The following is a 12,857-nucleotide window of genomic DNA, read 5'->3' on the forward strand; positions in this document are numbered from 1 at the left end:
GGCCGTGGGGGAGAGAGGTTAATTGGCATTCACACCTAATTACAAACGTGAACTGTTGCTTTTTTTTTTTTTTAAACCCACGAGAGAGTATGCCAGAAATAAATGACTATGGCGTCGAAAAGATTGTTTATTTACAAAAAACTTTTCCCTTAGAGGACGATTTGCAACATTCCGTTAATTTTTTTTTATTTTAAAATTTGCATGATCTAAGCTGTTTCTAAAAATAGGCTGTCTCAATTATTTTTTTTCTACGAGTCTATTTTTAGCCAAACGGGTGAGAAAATTATTTTGAATAAAAATTTAAAAGTAAAGTTTTAAATGGAATCAGGGAAGGTAAGTTTAGGTCTGGAGCGGAAACTTAAGTAACTGTAGGTACACATCTATTCTTGAAGCGGCAGTAAGAGGAGGGTAATGTCAAGTATCGTTTATAACTGTGTTGGCTCAGAAAACAGCATTGGACACACCTCATATAAGCTTAGACTTACTAGAGGTACATAATAAAATTTTATAAAGCCTAGACAGAAGTCGGACGTCAACCCATCGACCCGAATACTACTAAAACCCTATATATATATATATATATATATATATATATATATATATATATATATATATATATATATATATATATATATATTCTCTGTGTGTTTATTTAGACCTTAACATTTAAAAAAAACTATGATAACAATCTATAATCAAAATCAGTTGTAAATCGAAAGGTTTTGAAATTTTGATGCGACTTTTGCCGTGTGATTGCCTGTCTACAAACCGTTATCCAGTGGATAACAAACGTTGACTAGTAAATTATTTGTTTAAAAAACTTCTCCAATGGGCTAACTTTTCAACAAATCAACACCTCCCCATTTGAAAATAAAATTACAAGAAGGGGATGAAGGTTGCGGACCTCATCGGGGTAACACCATTCAGAAGAGGGTGACACCGAATTTGTTTTTAAAATCCATTTTGACGGAGGGAATAAGTTTTGTGAATTTGGATTAGAATCTAGTTATAGTAATATACATTTTGAAGCACCTCTCGGCTAGTTTGGGGGTGGGGGGGGGGGTCACCCACAGTGACACCCCACATAGTGACGCCAATTTTTATAATAAAACCGATTATCATACATATCCATTTGACTAGACTATGCGGCATCTCCGTGCATATCACTGTTTAATGTCAAACACGCGTGTATGTGTGTGTGTGGGGGGGGGGGGTTCACCCACAGTGACACCCCACATAGTGACGCCAATGTTTATAATACAACCGATTGACTAGACCAGGGGTCTCCAAACTTTTCAGTCCGAGGGCCGCATTAACTATCAAATTTCAGTTCGGGGGCCAGTTCCTTCCAGTCATGTCTTGATTTTGCTGGGCAAAGTTCCTCAGCCAACACCAACAAACGATTTTTCCTTGGACAAAAAGATCTCCGCGGGCCTGATGAGAGGACTTCGCGGGCCGTAGTTTGGAGACCCCTGGACTAGACTATGCGGCATCTCCATGCATATCACCGTTTAATGTAAAACACTTGGCCATTAAGATAATTACTTACGCGGCTGATAGGGTAGCAAAGGCACGGTGAACGTTGTAGTTATTGTAGTGTCCACCGTCGTTGTCCCGCTCCCCTCTGCGTCGTCTTCCGGTGTCGACGTCGGATCGGCCATCAGTAAATCTTCATCATCAGACAGGGATGAGGCCCGTTTGACTACAACTTTGGCGACATTTTCACTGTCAGCGAAGTCAAAATCTTGAATCTGAAAATACGTTATTAAAAATGTAAACTATTTGGTTTAAGACTCTTGAAAATCTGGTCACTTGTGTTGACAAGTCAAAATATTGAATCTGAAAATACGTTTTTAAAAAATGTAAACTTTTTGGGTTTCACATCTATGTGAAAATCTGGCCATTTGTGTTATGACGACAAAGTCAAAGTCTTGAAATCTGAAAATACGTTAGGGGTCGGCGTGGTCGAGTCGGTGAAGCTCATAGTTGCTACACCGAAAAATACGTTGTTTTTTTTTTAAATGTAACATTTTTGGATTGAAAACAATGTGAAAATCGGAAAGTTTGCAACCAAAAGAGGGAATTGTTATTGTAATTAAATGAAATTTAAACGAAGATAACAGTATCAAAATCTGTATAAGATCCGTCTGCCTATTTTCTATTTTTGATATCTTTTTCAAATAATATGCGTACGAAATAAGCTTTCTACTCAAAGTTTTGTTTCATTGTTTCATTAAACTTTTTATTGGCCACACATAGTTTTATGCCTCATACATAACATATAGCAACGTTACAGCCAAGTTAAAATACATACAGAATACATATGGGTAAATGCTGCATATTACATACAGGTCATACTACAGACATATCGCAATCAGACATTACGTACAAGTTATAATATATACATACTTTAGAAAGCTAAATATTGCATATTATACACTCAGTATGCGTTACAAATACAAGGTAGATTGTGTTACGTTTATTATAGGAGAGGTTTTTTGCCAACAATATCGCATGTTTATTATAAGAAAGTTTATTTGCCTGCATTGATTTGCCTTCATTTCCTACATGATTCCCCCACCCTCCCCCAATTAATATTTACCTTCTATTATTCTTTGTTTTCATTTTAATTATAGCTTAAATTGCCCATTTACTTAGTAAGCTACATTCAATTAAATTCGGTTAAATTCAATTAAACTATCTGCTAATTACACTTCTTCGGCTTAATTAACGCTAACCTATTCACGACACATTATCCAGCCAATTTACAAAAAAAAACTTGTCATGCGCATAACTTTTGTTACAGGGTGAGGCGTATTCTCCGCGTGTTACTTAAAACATTATTACCAAATTATTTAAAACTATCCGCTGTCATTAATTTCATTTATTTTTAAACCCACGTAGTCAGCGTATTTGGCGTGACCAGACTCCAATAGCCTTTAACCCCAGCCCAAACGAGATCGTGTTTCCTTAACCTTTCCAGGTAGAAGAGTTCCGGTGTCTGGTATTCGCCAGGGCAGAGGTAGATAAGAAAAACACCTGTTGGGGATTTCGTCTAGGTGTTGTTTCAGTGGAATGGGGGTTTTCGTAGAGGTTTGATTTCGTGGAGAGCGGGGGTGTTATTATCTGAGGTGTGGTCAGCAGCTTGACTCGTGTTGTGGTCAACATGTGTCTGTGGTCAGATTTTGGACAACTAAATATAGTTTTGGGAAATCTATGGAACATAATGTTTTATGTATATTGACCTAGAAAGGGAAAAATATTATTGTGGCCGCCAACTTGACAAATGGTATGGTCAATGTTTGATTTAGGGTGTGTGTGAGGGTGTCAGGATCTCAAAGAATACACAACCAACACGATTGAGGCTAGGTATCACAGTATCCTTTATTTCTCTTAAACGCGCCACCTAGTCCCACATCAACCTGTCTGCTTTCACTTCAACTTTCAACTGTCCTCCGAATTCATTCCTACACACCACTTTTCTCCCGCTCACAACACAGCCACTGTCACCCGACCAGTCGCTTCCCTTGTACCCTCGTTCACTCCGTACAACAACATACGCATCAACACACCCGGCCTCGCGTCTCACTACATGATACATACACACACGCAGTGATCCGTTCCACGCATTCACCTTTCATACACATTACATCACCACAGTGTGGTCAATACATTGGCTTGAAATATGTTGACCAAAGATGTGACCCGTATGTTGACTCTGGGTGTTCTAAAAACATCGACTAGGACTGTGGTCAATATATTGACTAGGGAAGTGGTCAAAATACTGAAAAGGTATGTGGTGAATATATTGATAAAATATATAGTGAGTATATTGACTTGGAACATGGACAATATCTTGACAAGGGATATTATAAGTATAGAAATGTAGTCAATAAATTATCTAGCTATTTCATCAACATTTTAACTACCTGCTATTCGATATATCTTATCTCGTAGCCAATTAACAGGCAAACCAAACTTATTAATTAAGTAATTAAAACCACACGCAAAATTTCAAAAATGTATTATTATCATTTGGCATGTGTTGATAAAACTAATTAAAACATCTATTTTTCTAATTAAGCTTGCAATTAAATATGTTCGTGAGACCCTACAGTTAGGTCTATGTTAGTGGTGAGCAAATAAAGATCTATCTAAATAGAATATGTATTGATGGGAGATTTAAAAAGACAATGATAAGGAAGAAGCGCACTTGTATAAACACGTTGATCCATATCGTTATTTAAAATGTTACTTCGACTGCTTAAAATATTTTTTTTTATAAACGCAGCAAAATATTTTTAAATATTTTGGAAAAAAAAATTGCATCTGATATAAATTTTTCGCAAATATTTTAGCATTTTCAACGAACAGGTTGGGCCAACTTCATCCGGTTTAACCATTAACTGCTCGAACTTGTAGATATCCCATCGGTTACGAGACTGGGTACAATGTAACCCAGTAACCTCAAAAAATCGAGTTCGCTGGCTCAAGGTACGAGTAAATTTAAACACGGAAAAGTGGGATACGCATCGCATATTTAAATCGTCGGCAGCTATATTTAACCTGAAAAAAGTTTGAAAATTACTTATAAATTCTAAATAAAACAAAAAAACGATCGTTGCATTTGAAGTTGGTAGCAATATTTAAACTATAAAAATGTAACTATCTCTGATATAAGAACTCATTTTAAAAAAAGTCTTTATAAAACAGAAGAGCTATAGTAGATGAGTTTAACTGACGTTAGATATGAGCTAACTTTTTTAAATAGCTTTTTAAGACAGTAAGCGTTGCAGTCCCGTTTTTTTTTAATACTAACGAGCCGACCCGCGGCGTATCATATGCAGCTATTTAGTTGTTTTATTTTCTACTTTTCAGTAATTCATAATTTGTGACTTTGACAGTACCAACGCTGACACTGAAAATATTTGCTTTAAAGCATTATCAGTAGCTCGTCAAGGACGATAACCCTCCTTCCTTTTCCCCCACACCCCCCCCCCCCCCCGTGAAAGTAAACTCCTCTTAGTTACCTCCCCTAAGTTTAAAATCGTTTCAAGCTCATTATCTGCCCCTAATAGCCATCACTAAACCCGGCTCTACGATTGTAAACATTTAGCGTGAACCACAGCTCAACAGACCATGTAGGGGTGGGAGTGGTAGCGAGCGCGCTTACAGCTTGGTGTTTTCTATAGTCTCCAAGAAGAGAATTTTATATATAGATTCCTGTCTCTGGTTTATTATTTCCCTTTGATTAGGAACGAGAACGACTAAAATACGAAAACTTAATGTGTACGGAGACCGACATGTTTTACATATTTTATCTATGCGAGCGGTTTAGTCCATTCTCCATCGACCTGATATGTTTACAGTAAATTTGTTCAAAAGTCAGTCAAGTTTTTAGCCGAGATATGTTTTTTACACACCCATCTAGTCGTAAAGGCTCTAACACTTTTAACATTCTCACTTTTCGCAAAATTTGTAAAATGCTGATTGATGAAGTTTCTATGAAAATTACGTCATTATTTACAAAATAAGGGCCATATAATTGTCATCAGTTTTTAGGCACGGAAAAATATCCAAAGATTCAATAAACCAAAAAAAGCGGTTAAAATTGTATCTATTCTAATTTTATTACTAAGCAGATATGACATCTTAAAAAGACAGCAGACAATCCCATTCCAGCAGTCACAACTTGTTAAAATAGCAACCCACTACCCCATTTCTCAAATCCACTTCATCTGCAAGACCGCATATTTACATCTTGCGATTTTCCATTTTTTTTTTATTCGTTTCGTTTTCCCAGAAACGTTTTATTTGTTGCCACTGTAAACTAATTTATGAAAGAAACTGCAGGGAATTCTATCCTAACTTCCGGTAAAATATGTTCAGGATTTGCCACGCCCACCCTAGATCTGCGCGCTGCACTCAATATACCGGAATCGAACCAACAGGCACATTTCAGAAATTTTGCAGGGGAAAAAAAACAAGGGCAGAGGGGAAAAAATATGGTGCCGTCTGCTCTCGCTGCGTTGATGTTACGTAATGACGTAAGAAAAGTTCGTAGACAATTGGGAGAGGGGGGGGAATGAAAGGAGAGGGGGGTCTTAAGAAAACTGGCACAGATTCACCTGTACCCCGGATAAAGTCCAGACAAGTACCCCGCCCTGGGGATTAGGCGTGTGTTGAGTGTGTGTTGGTTAGGTAATCTTCACCTGGAGATTAGGCGTGTGTTATGTGTTGGTTGGTGAGGTAATCTTTACCTGGGGATTAGGAGTGTGTTTAGTGTGTGTTGGTTGGTGAGGTAATCTTTACCTGGGGATTAGGCGTGTGTTGGGTATGTGTTGGTTGGTGAGGTAATCTTCACCTGGGGATTAGGAGTGTGTGTTGGTTGGTTGGTGAGGTAATATTTACCTGGGGATTAGGAGTGTGTTATGTGTTGGTTGGTGAGGTAATCTTTACCTGGGGATTAGGCGTGTATGTGTTGGTTGGTGGGTGAGGTAATCTTTACCTGGGGATTAGGCGTGTGTTATGTGTTGGTTGGTGAGGTAATCTTTACCTGGGGATTAGGAGTGTGTTAGTGTTGTTTGGTGAGGTAATCTTTACCTGGGATTAAGAGTGTGTTGAGTATGTGTTGTTTGGTGAGTAGAAGATCTTTACTATAGATCCGGAGATTACAAAAACACCCAAGAAGATATGATCATGGCAAAGTTGGATCAAACCGCTGATAATGTTTTTACCATTTTTTGCTAAGCCGATTTCCAATGCTACGCACGTCCACATGTAGGATTGCAGCCTGTAGCTCTTGTTTCATAGAGGGCACTGAACTCACAGTTCAGCTAGTCCTGTAGTATCACAGTACATTACGTGTAGGATTCCTTGCAATGTAGGGTCAACTTATCTAGGTCCTAATCTAGGCCAAACAGTTAACCAAATCACAAAATGCTAATTCATTATTTACACCAGCGCCGCTCAAAACCCCTGCATCGTTAGCTTCAACTGTTTGAAATATTTTGTTGGACGTACGAACACATATTAGTATGCTCATGATACCTGTTCCCCGAACCCTCAATAAACACACACAAATCACGCACACAACCGTGTCTGCCTACTGATTTTTAAATTTGTAATAAAACGGTGATCATGTATTAGCACTATGTCTGCCTACTGATGTTTAAATAAAATATATTAATCAGGTACATGAACCATATCAAGATGTTTAAAATATGTAACAAACGCTGATCATGTATTAGAACTATGTCTGCCTACTGATGTTTAAATTAAATATATTAATCAGGTACAAAAACCATGTCTGCCCACCGATGTATATGGCGGCAACGTAAGCTAATCATTGACGAGTATTGTGTCTGTCTGCTGATGTATAAAGACAGCGATGTGACCTAATCAAGAACAAGTATTGTGTCTGTCAATTGATGTATAAATGCGGTCATGTGACCTAATCACGTACAAATATTGTGTCTGTCTACTGATGTATAAATGCGGTCATGTGACCTAATCACGTACAAGTAGTGTGTCTGTCTACTGATGTATAAATGCGGTCATATGACCTAATCACGTACACGTAGTGTGTCTGTCTACTGACCTAACACCCAACATGCATCTGTCGAGTCAGTAAAGTTAGAGCCAAACATACAATAAACATACACACGAACGCATACAAACTTTTCATATAAACATGGCATTTAAACACAAAAGTTTATTTTTTGTCATTCTCACCTAAATGCCACGCCAAACATGAAAACAACGAAAGGCGATAATTTCATTACAGGCTATATTTGTTATTTCAGTAAAAAGGGCAGCCTTTGATATTTATCCAATAAATATTACAGACGTAGATCAAAGTTCACGCGGTTATTATTTTGTATTTTCTTGCTCATATCGCGTATTTTTAAATGCAAAAAAAGCATATACATGTTACATGCATAGCGTTATAGAAAGAGTAAAAATCCAAAAGGTAAATAGACCCTACTGTTAGTAATGGTGTTATCTACAACAACAACAACAACAACAACAACAAAAAAAAAAAAAAAAAAAAAAAAAAACTGGTTCGGATCCCGAGCTCGAATAAGTACGACATCCTTGAGTCCACCCAGCTCTAATGGGTACCTGATTCACGCTAGGGAAAGTAGTGGCGACTGGGCCTAATGTTGACCACACTATCTCTTCATACGCCGATGTCACAGAAACAGGTGAACGAGTACACCTTCCCATGGACCGTAACGTTTGAAAAGGTACTTTACTTACTCTTCGCTATAAAACCGGAAAAGCTGGATTTGACATAAACAATATTCAGTACTGTTCGTTCCAAAAAAAAAAATCTTATGACATCAGGAGAAAATCTGATAAGTTTTGTAAGACGCCCTAAAGTCAACTCAGCTCATTTGGGGTCCTGGATTAATCAACAAACGTAACGTCAACGTTAGTTTTTCTTTCAGACTTTTTTCTCCGGGGTGGTGGGTGTGGGGAAGGGTTGCTTGTAACTTTAGGGGGGGGGGTAGGAATCTGGTAAAATTATCTATTTTCTATATAAATTCTATATCGTTCGAAGAAGGGGGGGGGGCAGCAGACGTGCTACATAGGACGTGCCCCCCCCCCCCCCTCCACATGAAAAGATTCCTGAAAGAAACTCTGGTCAACGTACAGTAAAACTTCGACCCGACAACAACAACGATTTGACTTTATCAGCTATCAGCTTTATATATAGCAAGATGGTTTTTTTTATAACACCTAATTCTATCACAATAACGACAACAACTCGGCAGATGAGGCTCGTTAGCTGGGGACAGCAACTCTTCTAGAAGAGACAACTCCAAAATCAAACAACTGCTGCCTTGTAGTTTGTTCTTGGTTGGACAAAGGCTATGGAAGCAAATCCAAAAAGAAAAGCAGGCTGAAATCGGAGTCAGTGGCCTCAATGGCGCATAACCAGTTGACACGTATACTTAATTGAGTTGGAGGGGATCCCTTCCAACACTAAAATTAAGAACGAAGAAGAAACGACAACAACGATAACTGGCTAGGTGCTTAATTCAACAGCCCTTCACTCCCTGGGAGTGATACCTGACTCAAGTTGAAGCAGTAGAGCAGAGGCGTAGCGAGGGGGGGGAGGGCGGGGGACATATGTCCCCGGGCGCCGACTTTAGGGGGGGGGGGGCGCCAAATCGAAAGTTTGAGGGGGGGGTGCAAAAGAAAAGTTCGAGGGGGCGGTGCAAATCGAAAGTTTGAGGGGGGTGCAAATGAAAAGTTCGAGGGGGGGCGGGTGCACATCGAAAGTTTGTGCCCGGACGCCGGGAAGGGTCGCTACGCCTCTGCAGTAGAGACGGCTGGGCACGGTGATCAACACAGCCCTTTCGCATGTCTCAGTATAACAGATGGACTGCCTCGTCTAGGAACTTGTGCCAAAACAGGTTTATTTTGTTAACAGTAAAATAACAAGGGTTATCAGCCGTAAGCTCTACGATCCAAACCGCGCCGTCTTATATATCTTCATGTGAGATATCACACATAGAAACTGCACCCCCCCCCCACACACACACACCCCGCTGAAATAATGTTAAACGTGTGTTATACTAGTAAAATGAACAGTTACAATTATCTATGATATTCATTTCTCTCGATAAACATACCGATTCATACAGTATTCCACTAACCTTCCAAAAATATCACCAAAGAGAGGGGGGCAAGTCGCAGATATTTTAAACTTAAAACTAAGAACCGAAATCTTACAGATAAAATCTCAGTTTTTAAAAATATTTTATAATTTATACTTTAAAATAAGTAGAAATAAAAAAAGAAATAAAAATATCGGGCTTCTTACAGAAAGCAAACGTGTTTCAAAAACATGTTTACATCTTCGAAAAAAAAATGCAAGTGTCGTAATCTTCACATTTTTTGGGAAAACCCGAACCAGCTTGATGCTAGTCTGGACGATAAAAGACGGACAAAAAATGATTTTATCTTTTTTTATTCAGTCGGTAGAGGATAGGCAGCATCTGATGTTTTATGTTGGAGGGGGGGGTGCACTCAATTTTTTTTTAATTTTTACTTTTACTAAAGGAGGTTTAAACATGACGCAAAATGAATTTATAATCTGATAACACAAAAATAAGAGCTACGTAGGTAGGGGGTGTCTAGGTGGACAAATGTAGAAGAAATTTTTTTTTTCGAAAATAAAATTGGTTCTTGGCAAGAGAGCTTTAGCACACACAAAAAAAAAAAAAAAAAAAAAAAAAAAAAAAAAAAAAAAAACTAATGGAATCACGCTCTTATCATGCCTTATATTTAGAAATTATGGTTATATTTTAACTAAACCTTTCATTTTCTTAAGTCAGGTTATTAGTTTTATCAGGGACCTACATTGAGGGGTTTTATCAGGGACCTTCATTAGGGGGTTTAATTCACAAAGTCACCAATAGGGGGTCGGGTAAAGCTTATGGTTGCTAATACGAAAAGTCCCGAGTTTGAACCCCCGGGTAGATGAGCTCGATGGCTGGGTACAGCAACCCCATCTATGAGAGACAAATTTTAAAAAATCAAACTGCTACCTAGTAGTTTGTTCTTGGTTGGACAAAGGTTATGGAAGAAAATTCAGAAAGTAAACTAAGCTGAAATCGGAGTCAACGACTTAAATGGCGCATAATAAGTTGCCATGTAATACTTCATTGATTTGGGAGAAATCCCTTTCAACATAACAATTAGGAAGGTACTTTACTGTACCTAAAACAGGGTAACTCTACTTGATCTGCTTAGATGTGTGTAGGTGTGAACATGATCACTTAGTTAAAGGCTACACTACAAAAGTGGGATCACACCCCGAAACGAAACGATGCACAATGCTACTAAACGCAATTCCCACGCACTATTTATTGTGCTAAAAAAAAACACCCAGTAGTTTTTAATGTATTTTATGAGTTTAACAGTCTCGCTCACTCATTAAGCAAAAGTATTTATATCCAGTTATTTAAAAATAGAGAACATGTAATTAAAACACTGCAGTCATGCACTTAATTCTCTACCAATTGAAGTTTATTTTCAGTACAGTCAAGTGGAGCTTAAAGGGCAGTCACTACAGCACAAAGTCGTCGATAAGCTGTTGGGAGCAGTCTTCAAGTGGGAATCTTACCCACGTCATCTATTGTCGGATATTTTCAACGCGCATGAGTGGGAGTGTCATCCTGTCTCGTATAGTGTTGGTCTTAAGTACATCCACTTGGGGGAGGTGCATCAACAGAGGTCACCCAGTTATACAATTATCGTTAGATAATTATGAATTTAAAAACGAATTTATTCATTGAATTAAATAGTCTAAAATGTCAAAAGATATCAATAATTCTGAAATTTAACATATAATTTCGCTGAATTAGCTATTGTTTAATCTTCATTATCATTCGAACTCGTGACCTTCGGGTCAGCAGCCTAACTTTCTTGCGCACGGCCACGCCGCCCTGATGCTAAGCTTGTTGCTATTTAGAATTATACAACTCATGTGCTGTCTTTGGTTCCTATACTGAAGGCTCCCATAGGCGGAACCTTACGTGTCATCCCCCAACTGTGGTTATCACCCCCGGGGTCTGGGGTCCCCATGTATGCTACTAGCTTTATTTTTCTGTCTGAGGTAGGCAACTACGAGCCTCATTCATTCACAAAAGAACGACCGTATTCTACTACTAGCTTCATTAGTTACTTATTATAACTTCTAAATAGCGGCCACAATATTTACTTTCTCTTCCATTGTGAGACAAAAATTCGCACCGATGTGCTATCGTGTTTATTTTAAGGGGGCTAACTCTTAATTATTCGTCTTAAATCCTTTTGATTAAGCCTGTTATATTTTAAAACATAACTTGAATTGAAATATGAATCTGTTGCTTATGTAAATAGACGCGGGGGCTTGTCTGTGAAACAACGGGCTAGAGCAAACCTACTCACCCTTGTTGAACCCTAACGAACGCGTGTTTTTTTTTCAAACACAAAATATTTATTTTCTCGTGCAACAACACGATCAAAGAACTTATTTTTATGAAGCCCTTTTTGGGCATGGTAGAAACACCCTCACGCACTGGGCTTGGTTTAGAAAACGCCCATGTAAAAATGTAAAACTAACTCTAAATGGGGAAAAACAATGTATGTTATGAAGATTTTAGTTTAGAAATCCTTTGTAGTAAATAAACTTGAAAGTATTTTTTAAAAGTGTAGGGGGTGGAGGGGGAGGGGGGGGGGGGTTTCTAGCCTTAATCATCACCCCGTTACAAAACATTTAATGTGATTTTTATATATTGCTTCTATTATTATAAAATCTGGAAGAAAGCGAAGTAAGGAATAACTGGTTATAAAACATAAAACATTAAAAAATCATCATGTAGAAGAAACCATATTTTATATATATATATATATATATATATATATATATATATATATATATATATATATATATATATATATATATATATATATATATATATGTGTGTGTGTGTGCGTGTGAGTATGTATGTATATCTTGAACAAATAAACAGATAAAGTATTCAGGTGTGTTTGTTATCGGAGTGCAGACTATCAAATGATATCTTTAAAAGAAAATAAATCAGCTACTTCAGACTGTGTCGTAGATAAGTTTGATCACCTAATCAAAGCCAAGTTTGTTCTGTGTGCTATTTTTAAACATTGATTTCCAAACTAAAGTAAGTTGAAGATACTGAATTTGATACGTCAAGCTGAAAAAACACACGCTTGCATATATACAGACCAACACAAAAAATCAGTTATGATTTTACATTTTTATATAGGAATTGTATATTCTAATGCATTTATTTTCATGATTATACAGCATCATTAGACTCAAT

The 12,857-nt window shown here is 37.6% G+C and overlaps 1 protein-coding gene across 1 annotated transcript in view; it reads right to left on the minus strand.

Annotated features, from left to right (window-relative positions):
- The window catches only part of LOC131952087 (basement membrane-specific heparan sulfate proteoglycan core protein), a 146,415-nt gene that overhangs the window by 102,704 nt on the left and 30,854 nt on the right, over positions 1-12,857 (minus strand). The window contains exon 2 of the mRNA XM_059314592.1: positions 1,550-1,751. Within this exon, the coding sequence (XP_059170575.1) occupies positions 1,550-1,751 (202 nt within the window). The remainder of the gene's footprint in view (positions 1-1,549; positions 1,752-12,857) is intronic.

The sequence above is a fragment of the Physella acuta genome, unplaced genomic scaffold, assembly GCF_028476545.2.
Source record: "Physella acuta isolate Inbredline_101_S28 unplaced genomic scaffold, ASM2847654v3 ptg000851l, whole genome shotgun sequence".
Taxonomy (NCBI): Eukaryota; Metazoa; Mollusca; class Gastropoda; family Physidae; genus Physella; species Physella acuta.